Genomic DNA, 22,040 nt, shown 5'->3' with positions numbered 1-22,040 from the left:
CTTTTTCATTATTAAGGATTATCTTTGGTCTGTAGTTTCTTTGCCAGACTCTCTTTCAGTGAAACCAGATAACATCTTTAAATCTCTTCAGCCAGGCATGCGGGCACACACACATGCACCCTCATATACACACACGCGTGTGCACACACATGCACGCTCTCCCTCTCCCGGAGGACAGCACCCCTGGGTGACCCTGCACGCACGTGGCCTGGGACCCGCCTCGCTGTGCTGTGCAGCTTCCATTTTGCCCTTCGAGGAGCTGAAAACAGCTTGTGCTTGGCTGAGGAGTTCCCTTCGCTGGCTTTCTGTTTCTTCATTAGCAGCTCTTACTGTGGCTTGTGTCTATTCTGGTGACTTGTTTGTATTTTTGTCGCAATTCTTTTTTATCCATCCCCTCCTCCAACATATATGCTCCCCGACTTCAGGGTCTTTGTTTTATAGGGTCAGCCTTGAGAAAAGTTACTATTTTTTAAAAAGGTGCATATATGAAATCATTTTGTTTACAGATGTTATTGGTAGTTTTTTTTTTTTTTTTTTTTTTAGAACCTTACAGAGGCATAGTTGCCGGCTTTTCAGTTCCGAATCAGGGATGAGTTGGCAGAACAGTTATTAATATTGTTGTTTAAGCTATTAGTATAGAAACGTCAACATTTCCAGCTACCTTGCTCTATCAATCTATAGATAGATAGATAGATAGATAGATAGATAGATAGATAGATAGATAGATTTTATACTTTGTTTCTTCAAAATGATTCTTCCATCCCTTCTAATTGAGGAAAAGCATGACCCTTTTATTTTTAGATGGGACCGTCTTAAGGGGCATCATGATGTGATTATCTTTGAGTATGTGTTTGGAAACCTGGTGCAGGTCTCCAGAGGCCGTCAGTAAAATGATCTATCGCACATTAGAATTCTTGAGTTTTCCTGTCTGCTTGGAGGAGGTGTGATTTTTCTTTGGCTGGACAATAGGCGTTTGCTTGGGAAATGCTCCAGAAGAGCACTTTGTAAAAGGGGCTTCTGACTTGGTGTTTTGAAAGTAGAGGAATAATAAACGGTATGAGATGCTTATTTGAAACATAGGTATTTGCATGTAAAATTTCCCTTGTGCTTTTGGCAGGTGCACCCGTTTCTCTGAATGATTTTGCTTTGTATTGAAAAACGTGGCTTAATTTAGTGGCTCACGGATAGACTATTGGACATGCTCTGTCGTGCACAGCAGAAATTGTGTAGGGAGCTACGTGTAAGGTTTTTGTTGTTCTATGCTAACATGTCTAACTTTTCCACTGCATTCCATCACCTAAAATAGCGTCGGCAGTCTGCAGGTGGAATAAGATTTTTACTGCAAGTTAAGAGCTTCCCCTCTCTGTTGGGGGAAGTCCTAAAGATACTTCACACATTCTGTTTCTGCAGGTAATTGCTGGCCAAGGAAACCCTTGAATGTGTCGGTAATGTCAGGGCAGGGCATTTGAGGTCTGGCAGTTGCTTCCTAATGTAGGAGCTGGTTAAGAGCCCTGTGTGAGCGGCTTACTGGGGGGGCCGTTACGTGCGATTATGCGAAGACGTGAGTTGCCTTCTCTTCTAGTTGGTGTGTGTTGATGGGCTTGTTTATTGCACTGTGGCTGGTTTTCAAAACTTGGGTCTGTAGTTGCATGGCAGGTAATAAATATTCTGATGAAGGGATCAAGAAAGTATGTGTGTGTGTGTGTGTGTGTGTGTGTGTGTGTTGGCAAGTGGTCGGTAGCAATTTAGTCAAGGAGTTATTGGTTGAGCACTGCCATCAGAGAAGCTGATGTCTGCAGCATTTAGAGGATGGCATTTGTCTGACTTAAACCACCATCACATCCCGTCAACGTGACCAACCAACTTCCCTCTTCTCCTTGGGGCCCCATTGTGTGAAAGTCCTCTCATCTGTTGCCTCCATTTCTTCTTGTCCCCCTCCCTTCTGGACCTGTTTCAGCCAGGCTTCCTACCCCCTGAGGCCCCCCAAACCAGTCATACCGAGATTACCAGCAGTCTCTCCTGTGCTGTACTGGTGGGCTCCGGACTGCTGGTAACTAACCTGTGGGAGCGTGGGAGGTTCTTGACCACTTCCTCTGCAAAGCGGCCTTCCTTTGTCTTCTGGCTTTTGAGTTCTGTTTGTCATAAGGTGACATCATACCTTCCCCATTCCCCACCCTTACGGCCTCTGGTTTTTCTTTTTCTTCTCCTTTGCAAGTTTTTCGCGCTCCAACAGAGCATCCCGTGCTGGGGTCCCTGAAAGCTCAGTTTTATCCTCCTCTTGGCAGTCTGGTCATCACCATGCCTCCAATTATCATCTGCATGCCCCCCTTCCAAAGTCTGTCTCTAGCCCTGACCCCCTCTCTCTCAGCCTCGCTATCCCGTGCCCTGATGCCAACTTGGTTTCTCCACGTGAGCTTCTCAGACACCAAGAAGCCAGCACCGAGTTCAGAAAACCCCTTACAATCCGGCCTTCTGAGGGGATGGCCCTAGAGCTCTTCAACTGGGCTGGGCTCAGTCCTGGCGTTTCCCTCTTTCTCCCTCTCTTGACGGAGTTCTGTCAACCAGGACATAGATCTCGCCAAGCACAGGCAGTCACTTCCAGCTAACGGCCATACAGCTGCAGAATGAACTGTCAACTGTGCGTAAAGAAAGCCTCCAACTGCGGAGGAATGAAAACCTAGGACATTTTCTTCTGACTTAAGCCTTAGGAATTAAGCCAGAGGTTCAAACACAAAGATAAGAAAATCCCACATGGTTTAGAAATTAAGCACTAGACTTCCAAAAACTCCTCTGTGTCCGGAACAACTCAAAATGGGACGTAGGAAATATTTTTAATTGAATGGCCATGAAACTGTGACATCACATTTGCACGAAAGGAGGACGTGGAGAAAAGGACCACATGAGCCTGTCACTGAAGAGCTCAAATACACGTAACAATAGCTTACCCCGTCGTTACTTGCAGACCTCTGTTCTCTTTTGCATTTCTTATCCAGATAGTGGTTGCGGTCCAAGGTCAATCAGAGACATTTCGGGCTGGCATTTAAAAGGTTTGCTCTTTTCCCGTTTGGCCCATTGGTAGCAACTGGCTGGGGAGGGCATCTGGTCTAAAACCATAAAAATGGAAACTTGCATGAGGCTCCTTGGCTTGGGGCCGTTTCCTGTAAAGAACTTGTCCTGCCCTTCGTGGTTTGAAGAAGCAGGATGTTTCTTTTCCTTCAATAAATGAAAGCCGGGCAGCGTAGATTTCTTGTTTTTTCAAAAAGAGATTCTGCTTCGAGTGGAGAACAGAATCCTTGTATGGTGTTGGTGGGAATATAAATTGGTGTAGTTATTAAAAACTGTAAGGAGTTTATTCAAAACATTAAAAAGTAGATCTGAGCCCTGGCTGCTGTGGCTCAGTGGATTGAGTGTCATCCTGCGAACCAAGTGTCGCCGGTTCGATCCCCAGTCAGGGCACATGACTAGGTTGCACGTCAGGTCCCCAGTTGGGGGCACGTGAGAGGCAACCACACAGTGATGTTTCTCTCCCTCTCTTTTCTCCTCCCCCCCCCCTAAAAACAGATAAATAAATAAATAAATAAATTGGGGAAAAAAAAGTAGATCTGTCATATATTCCAGATATCATCCTATTTCCAAAGGAAATGAAATCAGTATCTCAGAGCAACACCTGCACGCCCTTGTCCATGACAGCATTATTTACAGTAGCCCGGACACAGAAACAGCCTAAGTGCCCATCGAGGGATGGGTGGATAAAGAGTCTGTGGCACCTATACAGGGGAGGGGACAAAAGTAGGTTAGGGTTACGGTTGTTTGTATGGAAAATAATACATTCATAAATAACAAAACAAGAATAAACTCTGTGTTTTGCATACTCACAACTGGAGACTTACTTTTGCCCCGCTCTCTCTGTGTGTGTGTGTGTGTGTGTGTATGCGCACCGTGGAATATTATTTAGCCATAAAAAAGGAAATGCCTTCATTTGCAACCGCCTTTATCAGGCCGGAGGACAAAATGATGAGAACCATAACCCAGAGACAGCACGCTTCCTGTGAATCATTTTTTTTTTCACATGTCAACCTCAGAGTTTCATTCATTGCTGTAACTTTTCCATAACTACTTTAATTTTTTTTAAAAAATCTTTAAAACTCCAGGGCTTTAAATAAGCTTTTCCTGATAGTAGACATGACCAATTGCGTGTTTCAGTCTTGATCACTCACTGGAAACTGCAGTTTTTGAGTCACGTTTTACAATTTGACGGGCCCTGACTCAGAGCAGCTTCATGATCTTTCTTTTTATATTCTGGTTTCCAGGACTCTCCAGCGTCTTCAGAGCAGGCGGTCTCTTTCGCAGAACGACTTCTGGGGTCTTGATGCAGCCATGGATCTGGATAAACCATCTGTGTGGGGCTCATTCAAGCAGCGGACCAGGCCCTTGTTACTCAACCTGAGCAAGAAGAAGGCGAAGAAGAGCCCACACAAACCCCTAGGCTTACGGGAAACACATCACCTGGATCGCCGCCTCAGCCTGTCTGTCCCGGACTTGCTGGAGGCCAAGGCCTTGGCCCCGGAGGGCCGGCCTTACCCTGGGGCCCAGTCTTCCTACACCTCCGTGCCCAGCAGCCTGTCCACGGCCGGGATCGTTCCCAAGAGTAGCAGTAGCTCCCTGAAACAGTCTGAAGAGGACTTGGACTGGAGCCAGGAAGAAGCAGGCCCAGCCCACGGGGCGGATACAGACCCCGAGGAGACCTTCGCCTCTCCTGCCGAGGACAGGAGGGCTTCCAGCAACGGCCTCTTCGACCTACTCCAGAAGGCTCCCCTGGGAGAGGAGGCTCTGGAAGAGCCAGAGGTGAGGCTTGCTTGCTTCTTTTTAATTGCATCGAGTGCCCTTGGAAACTTTGATTAGGAGTTATTTTTGTGGTGAGCTGGGATGGAGAGAGTGTCGTTCTAGAGAATTTAAACGAAGGGAGTATTGATTGCTCTGAGTGTTCCCACCAGTTTTGGGGTTGACCTCTGTGTATTTTTAAACTAGTACAAGAAACCTTTGTAGGACTCTTGAAGCCATTAAGAGCCCTATTGGATGAGTTTTCCTTTTCCCATCTCCTGGCAAAGAAAAGAAGAGCTTAATTTTCCTTCTAAGTTTGCTTAAGCGTGTGTCTGTCTCTCTGTTCCTAGATATCTTTATTTGCCCAGTCCTACCATAGACAAAACATGCATAGTACTGGTCCTAAGAAATGTATGAATGTATGTCCCCTTTGCCTTCCCAAGGGTCTGAACTTCCTTCTATTTCATACATGTGTATATGCACGTGAAGTCATGCACGTGTGTGTTTGCACTTAACCTGTGGCCAACTTCACTTGCATTTATTAAAAAAAAAACAAAACGTAAAGGAAACAAATTCTTATCAGCATGGTGATTTTACAAAGCTTTAGAATTTCAGTGCTAAAACAGCCAGCTATAATTATGGGACAAATCTTATATTTCTCAGAAGAGTTTAGTTTAAATCCAGTCACCAGATTATTAGGTCATGACTTGAGGATTTGTTTCATCAGATTTTAAAAAATTCCTCCATTAATGGCGTTGAAGTAGGTTGCAGTGTTGAGGAACGCGGTTGGTTTTTCTATACTATAGTCAAGGTTAGTGTGATCATTGCATCGAAAGCTGGTCATTCAGCTGGGATTTTTGGTTCTCTTTGGAAACCAAAGCCCATTACTTATGTCGTATATTTCAGTTTAATTGGGGACGGGCATCGTGGCTGTCCTGAGGGTGTGGTTGGTCAGATTCTTTGGGAAGCGATACTGTGTTGAGACATTACTACCCATTCAATGACCTTACTTAACTATTTTTCATTGCCATGAACATTTATGAAATCCTTTCTGTAACAACTTTATGATTTTTTGCTGTATTTACACATTTGAAATATGTCTCCCCCAATCAAGATATAAATTAAGTGACTCATTAAACTAGTTCATTATGAAGGGGGTGACATGTTGAATAATTGACCTACGTGAGTCTTCACTTCTTTTTACGTATTAACTAATGAGAACAAATGAGTGGGCTTCTTGGCTTCGACAGACTTACGCTCTCAAGTTAGAAGTCAGAGTTGGCGATCTAACACAGTTGATCATCAGAAGAAGATACGTATTTCTGTGTGTCCACTGCGCCCTTTGAGAAGCAAGGATAATTACAGTGCTCGGATGGCCTTCTCACCGCCCATAACTGATAATCCCGAATGGAAGGATTGTTACCTCGCCCTCTGCCTGTCCTCTCACCGTGGGGCACGTCCTTCGCTGACGTTTTATTTGGCCGTTGGGGGTTTTAAACAACTCGCTTGGGTGCTAGCTTTCTGTGGATGAGTTGAGCGGTTTAGAAAAGAATCCTGTGGGGATATTTCTAGAAGCTGCTTGGCAACCACAGAGCTGCAGCTTAGGGACCGCAGAGAAGCAAACCGGCAAACCGCAGGGGAGAAGAGACAGCCTGCAGCTTCCCGAATGGAGCGGGTGCGTCGGCTGCTCCCTGCATCAATGCTGTGTTCTTCTACTATTTTTGTTTCATCTCAGAAAATCCTTATTCAGCACCGTGGTGTAACTGAGACGAGTGCGGCCATATTCCCAGGTTCCTTGGAGGGCGTGGCCTCTTTTTCTTTCCCTCCTTCCCTCCCTCCCAACTGTTGAGCACCTACTATGTGCCGATCCTGTTCTCAGCATCAGAAACCCAGCAGTCAAGAAAGCAGACAAAAATCCACTGTCTCCTGGAGATCCTGTTTTGAAAGTGATCCGTTTGACGGAGGACAAATAACGCAGAAAAGGAGCTTGGCAGTGCTGGGGCGGAGGTGTTCCGCTTTTAACAGAACGGTCGGGGAAGGCTTTTTCTGAGATGATAAGATTTAAAGAGAGAGCTACAGGGAAGAGGGAGCAAGTTGCATGCCTCTCTGGTGACAACGCGTTTCTGCAGGGAACACAGCCAGCCTGAAGGCTGCAGGCAGGCAGGACATGCCTGGGGGCGTCTGAGGAAGGGCAAGCAGAGGAGGGGCCGAGGGGCAGTGGGGATGCCAGTTACTTCCGGGGCCGCATCATATCTGCCTTCCCATCCTGCCGGGCGAGTCTGCTGGACTCTAGCGATGACCTGGGATACGGACTGAGCCCGTGGTGCCCACAGGCCGGGCGGAATGGGTACAAAGGGGCTTCATCAGCCAGGTCTCCATCCCTGTCCTGGTGACCGCGTTGGTGGGGAAGGGGCAGTCAGAAAGGGAAGCGCTTGTGTTGCTGACCCCCTTCATGGAGTTTATATTTTTCCTTCTCCTCAAACATGTCCACTCTCTTAATCACAAAACAATAGTGACAATATTAATAATAATAGAATAGCAACACCAATCTAATACCACATACCGCGAGCTAATGTAGAAGGACCTCTGCTAAGTGTGGCATAAATGTTACCACATTTGACTACATCTATTTGGTTCACTCTAAACACAGCCTAGTACAGCATCTGGCCGAGAGAAGGTCCTCTGCAGGTATCCTCTGAATGAATTAATTTTTCTCCTGACACTTGTAAGTATCTCATTGGCCCCTTTTAGAGACGGTCCCAGGTCATGGACTTCAAGTCAGTCTTTCAAGGACTCAAAGCTAGGAAGTAGCAGAGGTGGGATTCAAACCCAGATCTTCCTGACTCCAGAGCTTTGTCTGCTGCTCCGCAGTGCCGCCTCTCGGTATGCCGGGCAAGGTGTCCATGAGTGGAGTGCCCGGTTCCGGGCACAGCTGTGGCCCCGGAAGAAGCGTGGGCACCCAGGGAACTCCGGCGAAAGGCCCTCTTGCTTCCCTTTGGCAGCCATATTAACCTCTTCGCTCCGGCTCCTTTATGTGTAAATTGATGACACTAATCACAGTCCATGGACCCCCTTGCAAGAAGTTAATAAAAGCGTATATTTGTAAATCATCAAGTTGTAAACAGATGTTAAGGGAGCCGTTACTTTTTAAAGTATCTACTGCTAAGAAGCATGAAAAAATTCATGGGTAAATATTACTAACTACGGAAAGAAAAGTTGATGATACTGGGTGTTGGCACACTTTTCCTTAAAGGGCAGATAACATGCATCTCCAGCTTTGTAGCCCGTCAGGACTCTCAGCTGCAGCTTCTGAACTGGGTGTCGTGGCGGGAAATCAGCCACAGACTATATACATACAAATCGCTGGGGCTGTGTTTTGCCTATAAAAACAAGTGTTGGGCTGTCATTGGCTGACCACTGTTTTATAGCATTACATGCCCGAGTAGGGTGTATGTACACTCACAGGCACACACGTGCACACATGTACACACACGGCTTATGTTTTGTATATTAGATGGTATTCTAGGGAAATCACCGTACGAGAACAATCTTGGGGATAGGGGAAAAGGAAACATGTAATATGATTAATACCCTCCCAAAAAGTTGCATAAAAACTCAAGTATGAGCAGACGCAGCCTGAATTTTTCTGAACAGACATTCCAATTTTGACCTCTAATTGGGTTGTTTTGATTCTTTTTGCTGCCTGCAGGCATTGCTGGATGGTCTGTCTAGACATCTGATTCTCTTTACTCACTTTGTTACTTCCTTTGCCCTGTAGATATTCATGTTCGTGACACAAAGTATTCGTATTCTCAAGGACCTAGATGGCGGTCAAGTCATTAAGTCAGTATATATGTTCCATATCTGGTTTGCTGCCCTCGCATACTTCAATGGAGTCTTTTGTAAAGACTTTCTTTGTAAGTGATCTTCTCAGCCAGCTTTTCACTCTTGCTCAGCTTTCCTGGATGTGGGTTTCTGTCTCTTGCCACTGACATGCAGGCAGCCTCTGGGGAGTTAGCTTGTTTACCATTTGGCTTCCTGTGTGTACTTCATGGTGAGAGCCTTCAGCCAGAGGGGTGGTTGTGTTTGCACAAGATCACATTTAGTGTACACAAAGGGAAAATGTTTATTCACATCCGTGTCTATCTCTTAAGGTCCTTGGTGACGAGGAGAGGATTTTTTTTTTTTTTAATGATCTATCTATTCTATCTCTCCATATCCTGCTGAATTTTAATAAATTTGTATTCTTGCAGTAGGGTATTCTAATCAAAACAGAATGCAAAAAGTATGTATTACCTGCCCATAAGCGTCAGTTTAGCAAAGTAGAATGGAAATCCCAATGCAAACTCACTATCATTAAACACACACCCCCCCCACTTACCGGGAGGGCAGTGAGGAGAGCTGTGCGAGAGATGACTAACTTCCTACCAGTTGTCACTCCAAGATGTCAGTGCTGCGTATCTAAATACAGTTTGCCATAGTAAGGCTGCTTAGCAGCGATGATATTCAGAATTATTTGTCTTCGCCTGATGATGTCCTTGCAAACACTTTGTCTGAAGTTACCAAAACCAGTGCTTCATGGGTAAACAAACTCTGCCACACTCATAGGATGGAATACTACGCAGCAGTGAAAAGGAACAGGCTGTTTACGCAGAAGACACCTTGGATGCATTTCCAGGCCGTTGTGCCGAGGGAGAGGCTCCAGTGTCGGGAATGTGTGTACCGTATGGATCTATTTATAGGATCCTCTGGAAGAGGCGACACTGTCCTGTTGATAACAGATCGCTGGGCACCGTGGGTCAGGGGGTAGGACTGACCACAGTGGGATAGCACGAAGGGGTTTTGGGGTTGACAGAACTGTTCTGGGTCATGATTGTGGTGCTGGTAACACAAAGGCACACGTGGTAAAAGTCACAGTGCTATACCTGCATGCAAGAAACAATTCTATCATGTTTTATTTTTAAGTAAAAAAAAAAAAAAAAGACCCAGGGTGCTCTATTTTGCTTAGTTACAACAGAACATAACCAAAAAACCTTCTAATGATAGTGGCATACCGGGGACTCCTGATGAGAAAAGTATTTACTACCCTGTTTTTAACGAAAACTCACTGATGGGAGTTCCCAGGTTTACAAGGAGGATGACAGTGAGGACCCTGTTCCCCAGCGGGTGAGCCCCGAGGCTTTGCGCCGAGTGTAGGGGGACGTTCAGGTGCGTGTCCCCCAGCGGCCATAACCCGGGCCTCCTGCGCCTGCGTGCGTTTTTGTTCTTCTTTACCGTGACCGCTTCCCTTCCTCGGTGTGTAAATACGGCGTGTGACAGTTACGGTGGCTGGGGGAACCATAACTTTAAGTTCTGTGACTTTTCCGTGCGTAAAACCAGCCATAATGTTGAATTAATGTCATTCCTCACATTTAATCTCCATGTTGTCGGAAGGGGAAGACGTACTGCGTGTTTGAGTAAAAGCTCTGCATTCATTTTTGAGAGCATTGGCGCGCTGGCGGTTATAGGGACTAATTTAGCCACTTAATTAGCGTCATCATCTAGCGCAGCGAGGCTAAGTTGGGAGAACGCAGAGGGCGGGCCAGGCGGAGGGGCACTGCTGTCTGTAGTCACCCAGCCACCGTGGCCCCTGGCTAATAGCCATTCACTCAGAGCAGGAACGCTGATCCCAGCAGCGGTAGTTTTGTGAAATTCCTTCCAGCGGGTTTGGTGAAGTCAAACATCGACTCGTTTAATAAAACTGGAGACACCGATGGGGCTGCGCCGGCTTCAGGGGACCGGACAGCAGAGGGTCGCGTTGGCTGCGCACGTGGAGGCACGGCCGGGCTTTTCCGGTTTCGATGACCAGGCAGAAGAAGAGGAATCGCTCAGCTCCCAGGAAGTAGTGGTGTGTGGCGTCAGAGGCACGGGGACTCTTTGACATTGGAGGCGTTGGATAAGGTTCTGCTTGTCATCATAAAGCGGCCTTTAGACGGTTCTGTCCGGCCACGTGGGTGCCTTGTTACAACAACGCAGATAGGAGATACTAAGGCCCGGGATCAGGGCGTGTTCCGCAAAGGCCCTGCTACCCCCCCATGGAGAGCAAAGGCTCTTTTCCTGGCCGGCCACTGCGGTTCCTCCAGAGCCAGGATGCTCCAGCGACTGAAGAGCCGGGAAGGGTCGCAGGCTCCCAGCTCACCCATGAGCCTGTGTCAGTTCATCTGAGTGAAATGAGATGCGCTCATCGTCCCAGGCATTGGGCCTGGGCCTGGGTGAGAAACAGGCAGATGTGAAGAACTTTGGGGCCTCTCTTCTTCCCAGCGAGGGTGTGGGGGCCCCCCAGCCGACTTGGGGTCTGGGCTCCGTCCTGCCTGGTTGCAGCATTCCGTGCCACCACTGCGTGCGGAGGAGGGAGACCGGAGAGTCCTGTTTGTTTGCAGCCCGGCCCCATCCCTCTCGGGGGCTGAGGAATTGCCCTCCTGCGTGGGAACCCAGGTTCTGCCGCTGCCCGAAGCTCCGTCGGAGACCCAGGCGGGATCTCTGACTTGGGCAGCGACCTCCCTGATGGGAGAGACCAAAGACCACGGTGCCTCCGGCCCCCCCACTCCTACCCCTAAATGTGAGGAGCACCTGCTGGCCTGCTGTTTCGTGCCTCTCACTGCGCCCGTCCCTTTGGAGCGACCCAGCCTTCTTTGGAGAGAGAAGTCGCTTATTTTTCATACAAGAAATCCACGCTGGCCAATGAGGGGGAGAAACCAGAACGTAACCAAAATGCTGGGAGGACACTTGCTCACTTCCCTTCCTCGCCGCAGCAGCCGTTCCCCTTCAGTTCCTGCCCAGAAACCCCCCAACTCCCAGGGCGCCGTGGACCCCGCATTTGTGCGGTTAAACCTGAACCAGTGGAGACGTCTGCTGGGTCCCACGCTCACCACTGAGGCATGCGCGTTTCATCGCCCCATGGGGTCGGTTCCTGAGCCTCCGAGGAACATTTAAATGAGGAAGCTTAGACCCTCTGAGGTCATTTGTGCAGGATACACGTTCCCCACCTTTCGGCTGGTGATCGTCCGTAGGCTACCCTGGTGAAAGTGCGGTTGGAGGAAGACCTTGCAGATCCCGTTTTGAAATGTTCTCTGTGTCATTAAGAAGCTTGGTTCTCTGGTCCCTGAGCTGCCGTCTCTGGGCGATGTCTGGGCGCCAGGCTGGCCCAGCCTGGGAGGGACCCAGCGAGGTGGCCCTGCTGCTCCCGAGAAGCATTTGGTGAGCAGCCTTGGCCTTATCTGTGCCGTGATCAGTGACTCAGACAGCAGAGGCCAGGTGGCCTCCACTGAGTCACCTTTAATTGCCGAGACTTGCCACACAGGCAGGAAGACAGCCCGCACGCCTGAAACCGAGTATGCAGATGACAGGTTCCCAGAGGGAAAGGCCTGCTATAGGATTTTCTTGTAGGCTGATTTTTTTTTAAGGGGTTTTTTTTTTCTTTTTATTACAGAAGCTATGTGGAAGTGGTGATCTCAATGCTTCTATGACATCCCAACATTTTGAAGAACAGTCTGTGAGTGACATTCCTTTAAAACAAATCAACACAGAAGTCAGTCAATATTATAAATACTTCTTACTACCTGCTCAGACCTCGTTTGCCTCATCTATTTCTAAAGAATGCCCAACTATATCCACTTAACAAAGGCAGGCCTTGCCAGTTTTTAGCTGGAAAAGATTAATTCAGTGTCTATTGATTTGTGAGCCCGGGATAGATTCTTCTAAAAATAAAGGGAAGCTATAAAATCGAGTGATATAGCAAAGGAAACAAAGCCATTTTGAAGTACTTTGAAACGTGGATTGGGAAACTTTCAAAAGAAGCCCGTCAGGGCTGACTTAGCCACAGGATCAATGAACTTGAATGTCAAATAGGTGAACAAGACATTATTTCGTCGGTCCTTCCTCTGTGGGATGACGAACATTTGAACGAGTGTGAACCTCTAGTCCCAAACTTCAATTGAATTCACTTAATAAACATCCAGAAATAGCCTTGAATTGGGCATGGTGGCATCTAGACATTGATGAATTTCTGGTGGGGGAAGGGAGCTGTGTTGGGGGGAAGGTGAGACTGTGAGGGTAGGTCTAAGAGACACCACAGTGGGGGCCAGGGAGGGAAAAGGAATATATGTATAAGGGGGGGACATAGACAAAGTGTGTCCCATGGGGACACAGACGAGGGCCAGGTACTGGATGGGCACGCGGGCTCAGTAGGCTGTCAGCTGAGTGGTTACGTACTGAAATGTTTTTCTTACGCATGAAGAAGGTATATGCATGAAGGAGGTGTTCCAGAGCTGATGGGGATCGGTGAGAAGCAGGGAGAAGAGGGGGACATTTGACATCTGAGTTTGGAAGTGTGGACACGTGTGGGTGGGAACCCGCCCCTCAGCTGCCCCTCGGCACAGCGCGGAGCTCCGCCATGAGTGAGAGGGTAAAGAATCCCACCCTCAGTGAATGATGTTGCGGGTGATGCTGGTGCCGGCATGGCGCCTCCCTGGTTCTTCTCGGGCAGTTCACATGGTGACGATATCACCCTGATTGCCTCTGAGTTCCGATAGAACCCCACTGGGGAGCAACGTGAAGAGCACGTTGGGGGGCCCGCGACCACTGACTTTCTTTCTTCCTCTGTGCAGACCCTCGGGGAAGCCGGCGATGGCCTGAGTAACCTCCCCAGCCCTTTCGCCTACCTCCTCACCATCCACCTGAAGGAGGGCCGGAACCTGGTCATCCGAGATCGCTGCGGTAAGGCTGCCAACCTTTTCCTCTCACCTCTTGTACCGAAGCGGCGAGCCCGCCGTTCCTGTCTCAGCCTGATCTGCAGCGGACAGGACCGCAGATCCGAGCTTCTCTAGGAATCAAGGCATTTGCAGCAAATTACTTAAACACACCGAACCTTACTGTCTTGTACTATTACTAAATTAATATAATAATAATAATAATAATAATAATAATGGTAATCATCACCACATGAAGTTGTTTTAAGTGAACTAAAGCTACTGTAATAACTTAATGCTCAGCGTATAGCAGCTGCTCAAGACAGTGTACCACGCTGGTATGTTTATAGCAGACGCATCATAGATGATCCGACAACTTAGCTGGTGATGAAGAAGCCATTGTACACATCAAAAAAGGACCAAAACAAGGTGGTTTATGTGCATTGCTTTGTATCATGCTGTTTTAGGGCCAAAGGAGAGACCAAAGTCTGTGTTCTAGTTCCAACCATAGTCACCTCTTGTCAGGGTTCACACATAGGACAATTTGGCTTTATCTTGTGTAAACCTGATATAATCCAAGTATAAATACAGAGTTTAGGTCGTAAACTGTGCTATTCTAGCACCTGTTTCTTTTATAACCAGTAATGATTATTCCTGTCACTTTCCTTTTATTTATTGGGAGGATTAATCTTGGGATCGACTAAGGAAATACCCCTCTCCCAGCAAGTTCTTTTTCTATATGTTGGGGTGTGTGGCAGGTCTTCTTAAGCTGTGACGGTTAATTTCTGCTTGATTCCCATGAGTATGAGGTTGGTGATCAGGGTAGGTTTGAGGACTCACTGTCGTCGTAGGCAGGGACTGATGCGGCTTATCAGTACAGCACTACTTTCTGTGGGACCCAACCCAGGCTCTGAGTTTTCTCCGACCCAGTCCTTTGGAGCAGTAGTTACCAGACCTGAGCGAGCATCAGAGCAAACCAGCCGGACTTTGAAAATGCGTGTTGCCCACGCCCAGAGTTTCTGATTCAGTAGGTCTGGGGTGGGGCCCCAGAATTTTCATGGCTGACAGTTTTCCAGGTGTTGCTGTCATGTTCAGATAACGAGCCTTCCCTGCGTGCTACGAGCTGTCCAGACGCTGCGTGGAGCTCCGCTTCTTGAGCCATCCCTGGGAGGACGACCTCTTTCTGCTCTCTGTTGGGTGCTGCCTACTGCCTGTCTGTGGGTCTCTGTCCCCGGGTCTCTGTCCCTTTCTTCCTGCCACCTTATTGCCCTTTGCTCTCTTCTTCTCCTCCCCTGTCCCTCATTCCAATGTCTTCCTTTTACTCTTCGTCCTTCCCCATTTCCTTTTCACTCTTCCCTAGGAGTCTGCAAGAGGGACTGTTTTGCATCAGGCAAGACAGACACACACCGGCTTTCAGTCCTTGATCTGGCCTTGTCTGGCAACTCTTGGGCCTCCTGCATTTTGACATTGGTCAACCAGAAGGCGTCTGATATGACCAATCGAGTTTAAGTCCACCTGCTTCATAAGTGGGCTGATGATAGTGGGAGCTGAGCCCTGGCTCACTTTCCCCGCAGAAGGGAATGTGTCTTCGAGCTGCCCTGTGTTCTAGGCCTGAGGTAGGCAGGCCTCTTGTTCTGGGACTAATGCTTAGCTCCCCTGAAATCCTAGCGCATTAATTCCCGGGAAACGGGAGCCCCTTCATTGGCTTCCTGTGTCGTTTCCCTTATTGTTAGGGCAGTTCAGAGCGCCGCGCCCTGCGCTGGGCCCGTGGAAGCCTGTGTGGCCGGCACCCTCTGTTGGCCACTTCGCAGTATTGCAGAAGGGAAAGAAGAGTCCCTGAAGTTCAAGGCCTCATCGCTAGGGCCAGAAACATCACAGCGGCTGTCGCGGGGAAGGCAGAGGGTTGGTACGAGTTTTTAGGCAATGACAACTCCAGACCCGTTCTTCTAGTAAACTGTTCTCCCTCTGCATTCCCAGCGCAGGTAGGCAGCTGACCTTTGCTTTCAGAACACAGTACAGGGAGAATGAATGCATTTATCGGAGGAAGTCATTTTCTTATTTGGAAAGAATGGTTCATACGAAAGATGTGAAGATCTCCCACCAGGGCAAGACATCTGCCATGGAGCAGGTATTTAGTAAATGACTGAACTGCTCCAGAAAGGCTGGAACGTCAGGTACCTCTGGTTTCAGACCTCTTTTCCTTTTTCCTATTTGATAGGCTAGTTTTTACGATTATACGATTATACGTTTTTTCTTTAAAAAGAAAAGATACTCTCGTATCGGACCTAGAGGGAGACATAGTTTCTTTCTTGTAGCGGTCAAGGAAAGAATGTTCAAATCTATAGAAAAGTTTTACAGGAGTTTATTTGAGCCCAAAGTTTGAGGACATGCCAGGAAGCAAAAATCTCAACAGGCTGAAAAAAATGCTCTAGAGAAGGGCAGTTTTGCTGTTTCTTTGATGCATTTAGAATAAGGAGAAGACCTAAGAAATGTGTGGAATCCATCCGCGGTAAGGTTCGGAGTTGGGAGAAAGCAAAGGGCAGACGTCTCGAAGGCTGCACAAGAGGCAGAGTGGAGAAACACATACTTACTTGCCTTACATCGGTGGACCCAGGATAGTCAGTAATTCACATCGATGGCCCGTAGAGATTTATTCAGGGAGCAGGATGACAGTGAGGGTCCTGTGGCCTCGTGTTCTGACGCCTGGGGCTGTGCCTTCCTGGAGTCTGGAAAAGGAAATTACTCTGACCTTCCAACAGTATGTTGTCCTAGATGCGTAAGAGCAAGGACAGGGCTCGCTGAAGGCGAGGGGCTGACCTTTGCTGAGGATGCTACAGCCCTGGGATGTGACTGCCCGCCATGGCCTGCTGAGTTAGGGACTTACGATCAAGCCACTCTGTGTGTTGGCTTTGGTCACTGAGATTTTCAGGCCTGCCATGTGGTCCCCATGGAGCCAGTCAGGCGTGTTATTACACAGAGGTAATCGAGGTATAGGTGGGGTGTTTCTAGAACTCCCTGCTCTGCACGGAAAAGCAGCCATACAGCTTCTCCGCAGGCGGGGTGTGAAGGGCATGGACTGAGGGATCCATCCCTGGCCTTCAGGGTAGCTCTGTCGCGCTCGGACCAGCCTGTCCTCAGTCTCTCCCACTCACCCTGCTGTGTCTAACAAAAACGGTCACTATTTTTTGTGCCGTGATGTGAAGTTATTGGGGAGCCCTGGACAACAGGTGAGGCTCATAGACTCCGAACTCAGACCACCCAGGTTTGAATTCCAGCTCAGGTATCATCTAGGGGTGATTGTGACGATTAGCCTGGTGTGTGTGCTTGGGGGGACGAGGGGACTCGTGAGGAGGACGTGTGTGGGGTGAGGGGTAACATGGTAATATACAATATTTTTGTTTATAATGTTTCTGTTGCAGATAACTTTTCAAGTCTTGCAACTCTGTTCTAGAGAGTTTCTTCCTTTGTTTTCATACCCAGAAAGGCCTTTTCTGTCCTGAGAGAGATGCCCATGAACCTATATTTATTCTCTGTTCTGTGCGGTTTGACATTTTTCATATATCTCTTTGATCTGCTCAAGTTTATTTTGATTCCTGGCCCAGAGTAGGACCTTAGTTTTACCTTTTGCCAAATGGCCATTTAATTAACGAGGACTCAACTTTCCTCTCCCTGATGATTTCAATGCCACTTTAAAATTGCGTATTAAAATGCAGCGCACGTTAGGGCCTGCTTCTTGGATTTCTCTTTGATTCCTACGGGTGTGTTGTTTTGTTCACGGGCCAGTTTTAGGGTATCTCAAGGTCACCATCGCCACTTTATTTCGCAAAAAAACTGGCGTTTGCTTCACATTGGAGTATGATCTCTGAACACCAGATGGCGCGAGATCATTGAATGTGTGAGGAAGCAGCAGAGAAGCATCCAGCCAATGTACCAAAAGATTGTGAGCTCGAACCTCTCCAAAATGCAGACGCTCCTCCTGAAACAAGGCGGTGGTTGGTTTTCCTCCACTCATTGAGTCTTGGCAGCCTGCTTGGGGTTCACAGCAAGCAAGGGGAGCTGGGTTTGAAAACCGGTTCTTTTTATTCCCTTCCTGTTCTGATACATATTGTTGTCAGTCAGCCCTGTTAATCTTAATAGCCGTACATGTGTTCCCACGACTGGGCTCTTTCCTCTGGAGATTTTTGTGGCTGGGTTTTGCTTTGAGACTGGGCATCCTTGTGGGCTGATGAGAAGGTCCCGAAGTTCTGTCGCTTTATGGAGTCAATGACCTCTTCCCGCAGAGGGGTTTATTTCAGTTCCTATGAAGTACCCTGGAGCAAACGTGTCCCGTGTCCCATGTCCGCCACACAAAGCAGATCACCTTGTGCCCGACCCAGGGTTACTGACCTGAATTTAATGAATCGTGGCTTCCAGTTGGGTGAATGGCACTTCTCTGTCGCGGGGGTTTTTATCAGCTGTCCTGTGCCAATAAACTGGTGTCCTGTGTTCCAAATAGTTCTTCCTACTTACTGTGTCTCATTGTGTGTGATGTCGACGCGGTGCGTTCTGCCTGGGGTGGGCGCGTGTTTCACGCGGGGGTGAAATACACAAGGGGTGAATTTATGTATTTCCGGCTTCGTTTTGGTTTTCGCTACAGCCCTGGGCAGCACGTGCCATCCTGCCCTCGCGCCTTAGACACTCGCACCGTGCCAAGTTTGAGGCCGGTCCTGCAGGGATTGGCCGACTGGCTTATTCTCGTCTTACTTCCCTTTCCCCCATAACCCTTTCTCGTTTCTTTCTATTTCTGTATCAAGTTCCTGACTAGGTCAGCCAGGATTGTGGCAAGTGGCAAAACGGGGAGCGAGCCCCGTAGACAGTTACGGAGAAACACTGTTCTGTAGCTGGGAACAAGAAAGAGCGGCTGGAAGCCATTGCCACCGTGCGCAGGAGGAGGGGCCCGGGAGAACCGGGAAGCCCGGCTTGACATTCTGCAAGGCTCGAACCTCCTGTTCTCTTCAGACATATAGATTTTGCTCTACAGAGAAAAACGTCGTTTCTTCTTTCCCATGTGACGGAGGAAAGATCCTCTCTCAGTGTCCGGAATGCCCATGTGGGTTTCGGAAGAGGTCAGTGAGGATGCTGCAAAGCCCTTGGCCGCTCCTTGAGCTGCAAATCCCGCGCTGGTCGCTAGAGGGCAGCAGGGGCTGCTCAGAAATCTCCACTGGCTCCTTCTCTGGAATGAGGTCCGGCTCTCTGATTGTAGCCAGTGGCCAGGAAAGCCTGAGCTGGTGGATCCCACGTCAAAACAGCTCAGGTGTCGTTTGCTTTCTGGCAAAAAGCAACAGTTTGAACTATGTGTGTGTACTGAGAAGATTCTAAATGTACGTGTATGAGACCAAGGAGAAGCAAAAAGTCAACATGCATGCCTTTCATATGTTTCCAAATCCTGTTCATGGAGGATGTGTTTCTCTGCATATAGGTCTGTTTCCCCAAAGACTTGGTAAATAACCGTTGACTTGAATCTGAACTCTTTTAAGCTCTCCTGACAAGAGTTATCAGATATTACAGAATGTGAACTCCGTATAAAAATATGGAGATAATTTCCTTTCATGAACAAACAACTACTCTGAGAAATGAGTTTAATTAGAAAATTCTTCTAGGCGAGGATGACCTTTCGTCGGGAGAGACTGTTATGGTCAGTGTCTTACTGGACAGAAGAGCTTTGCTGATGGCAGATGAATAGGGTCTGTCTATAGGGACTCCGTTTGCATTCAAGAGAGTGGATTTTTAGTTTAAGTGAAGAATGCTATTAAAAAAACTATCATGTAGTAAGTTTTCCTATATATGGATAAATACACGTAAATGACCATTAAACTGGTTTGTAGAAGGATATCTGTGGGCAGGTAAGGAGGCTGCTGTGTTAGTCACTGACGAAAGCAAGTAAAAAGAGACAATATGAAGGCTGATTTTTTGTGTGTGAAAAGTGTGTGTGTGTGTGATGTCTAAGTACTTGTTGACATTAAATTGATAGATGGTGGTCTTTTCCTTTTATTTTTAGTGTACCTTGACTTTCTACTTTTTCTAACATTGCTATGAGTTGTTATATTAGAAAAAGCAAAGAGACGTTATTTGTCATTAGAGCTCAATTACAATTGATTGAATTTGCATATGAGAATGGTTTTTGAGCCGGTCGAGGTGATATTGTTGGTTCTATTTACCGCTGATCCCGTTGCTACTGGCTGTTTTTTTCCCCTTAACACTCTCAATGTGCTAACAGCCTTTCAAGATGATAAATAAAATACCAAGAGGAGAGCACAGTTGTCCAGTAATACAGTTCTTCACCACTCTCCTGGTGATAGATTTGAATTGTCCTGTGTCCTTCTCTCTGGGCTGCCTGTTATTTTCATCAGATTTTACCTGTAAAGTGCTCAGACGTCCTCAGTGAATAACCATAGGATTGTAGTAAAGCGGTAGCCAGGAGTGATGGAGACTTAGTTATTTTTAGTTTTAAAATATCCCTTTCTTTCCAGGACAGCTCAGATGGTTGCACGGAAAGTCTCCCCAGCCAGATGGGATCCTTGTTAGGAGTGTTTAAAATCAGGAATTCCCTATTCAATTTATGAAGAGTGAAGGTCATACAAATTTCACTGGCAATAGCAGGGATATTAGAGAGGCACATTGTCAGTACATACATACTCTCCGGCGGCCAACATAAAAGCGAATAAATATTTAAATATGGCTGTGTCTATGGTTATACACTCTCCCCATTTAACTTCATTGAATAGTAATGCTCAAAATAGGAGCACTTACCATGGGATTTTCTCAGTTCGTGCCGGACCCGCTTTCATGGATGTGTGTGTTGGTTCATTCAGTCTCAGCGAAATTCTTTGGGGTTGGAATTTTCCATCCTGTAGGTGAGGACCGCAGGCATAAGGACGTAAAGTTGCCCAAAGCAATACACTTACTGACAATAAGGTCTGGGGTTTAAACTCACCACGCCCATCTTAGTCCAAAGTCGACTCACTCACTTACCACTGATTTATAACACATCTACTGTGCCTACAAGGTAATTCTGCACATAAATTTGACCTCCCAGCGCTTTGACTTGGAGGAGTTTAGTATTATGTTCAGAGGTGTTCCAAGTCAAATGTTTTCTGTGTTAAAACAATCAGTATTTTACTCTGTAATGTGAAGTTCGAAGTAAGGAGCTGTTCTCTGGTTTTGGTGACATACCCTTTCAGTCCACGGAGCATCTCCTGAGACGGATGTTCCGAGGATCACGCTTGTGAAACTCTGGACTTTTACTTCTTATGGGCGGGGGGCAGCTTTCTTCCAAGTCCTCAATGCCCCGGCACTGCGTTATCTCAGCTACCAGGTTTGCCTGCGTTAGCCCGTCTCTTCTGCCTGCTAAATTATAAGCTGCCGCCAGATTTATATTTCTCAAGCTTGGCTCTGATCGTTTTACTCTTCTGCTCAGAAGCGAACCTGAATTTCCTTCCCTCCGCACACTAAAATAATTCCAGATGGACCAAAGGCCTAAGTGTAAAAAACGAAACTCTACAAAATCTGTGGAAGAAAACAGAGCTGAACTAATTTAAAATCTCAGAGTGAATAAATTTATTCTAAGCAGAATGTTAAACTACAAAACCATACATTTGACTAAAATTTGGTAAATTTGACTAAATAAAAATTAAAATTATTTATTGTAAGAAATACCAAGTTTAAGCAAATTATGAGAAGATGTATAGCCAATGGCTGATTGTCTTAATTAAGGAACCATTCAAATCCATAAGCAAATGATAAACCGTGAACCCACAGAGAAGGGGGAAAAGGATATGAACAAGAATTTTCTTAACAAAGAAACAGAAATGTAGGTCCCTAAAATATAATTTACTCAAATGTTATCAGTAGAGAAAAATGGAGATACCATGTTCCATCTGACATTGGTTTTTGAAAAGGTTTATGACATCCAATATTGGTGAGCATGTAGAGAAAAAAAGTAAAAATAAACATACACTCTTGGTGGGAATATACATTCGACAGACTTTGGAAGAAGAACGTGACAATGTCTGTCAGAACCAGGAAAGGCACATATCAATTTGTCAGGCAGTTCCAGTGTTAAACATTTCTTTTATTTATTTATTTTTTTAAATATTTTATTTATTTTTAGAGAGAGGGGAAGGGAGAGAGAAAGAGAGGGAGAGAAGCATCAATATGTGGCTGTCTCTCACATACCCCCAACTGGGGACCTGGCCCGCTACGCAGGCATGCGCCCTGACTGGGAATCGAACCAGGGACCTTTTGGTTCACAGACCCGCACTCAATCCACAGAGCCACACCAGCCAGGGCTAAACATTTCTTTTAAATGGAACGGCTTACGAACCCAAGATCGTCATACAAGATGCATATGGTAGTAGTGTCTGTACTAATTTAAAAAAAAAGAAAAAGGAAGTGATATAAATGTCTATTATTTGGAGAAGAGGGGTACTGGGCAGAGGAGAGCAAAGGGGGGAA

The 22,040-nt window shown here is 47.0% G+C and overlaps 1 protein-coding gene across 1 annotated transcript in view; it reads left to right on the top strand.

The window, feature by feature from the left end:
- The first annotated feature begins 4,316 nt into the window (after window positions 1-4,316).
- Window positions 4,317-22,040, top strand: part of MCTP2 (multiple C2 and transmembrane domain containing 2) — a 106,464-nt gene continuing 88,740 nt past the window's right edge. Inside the window, exons 1-3 of the mRNA XM_090263627.1 lie at window positions 4,317-4,845; window positions 12,290-12,352; window positions 13,467-13,575. Coding sequence (XP_090119753.1) covers window positions 4,378-4,845; window positions 12,290-12,352; window positions 13,467-13,575 — 640 coding nt within the window. The 5' untranslated portion in view covers window positions 4,317-4,377. The remainder of the gene's footprint in view (window positions 4,846-12,289; window positions 12,353-13,466; window positions 13,576-22,040) is intronic.

This window comes from Furipterus horrens, unplaced genomic scaffold, assembly GCF_987537825.1.
Source record: "Furipterus horrens unplaced genomic scaffold, mFurHor1.1.pri manual_scaffold_16, whole genome shotgun sequence".
NCBI classification, from domain to species: domain Eukaryota; kingdom Metazoa; phylum Chordata; class Mammalia; order Chiroptera; family Furipteridae; genus Furipterus; species Furipterus horrens.
The sequence above is the reverse complement of the archived record's forward strand: the minus strand, read 5'-3'. Positions and strand labels throughout refer to the sequence as shown.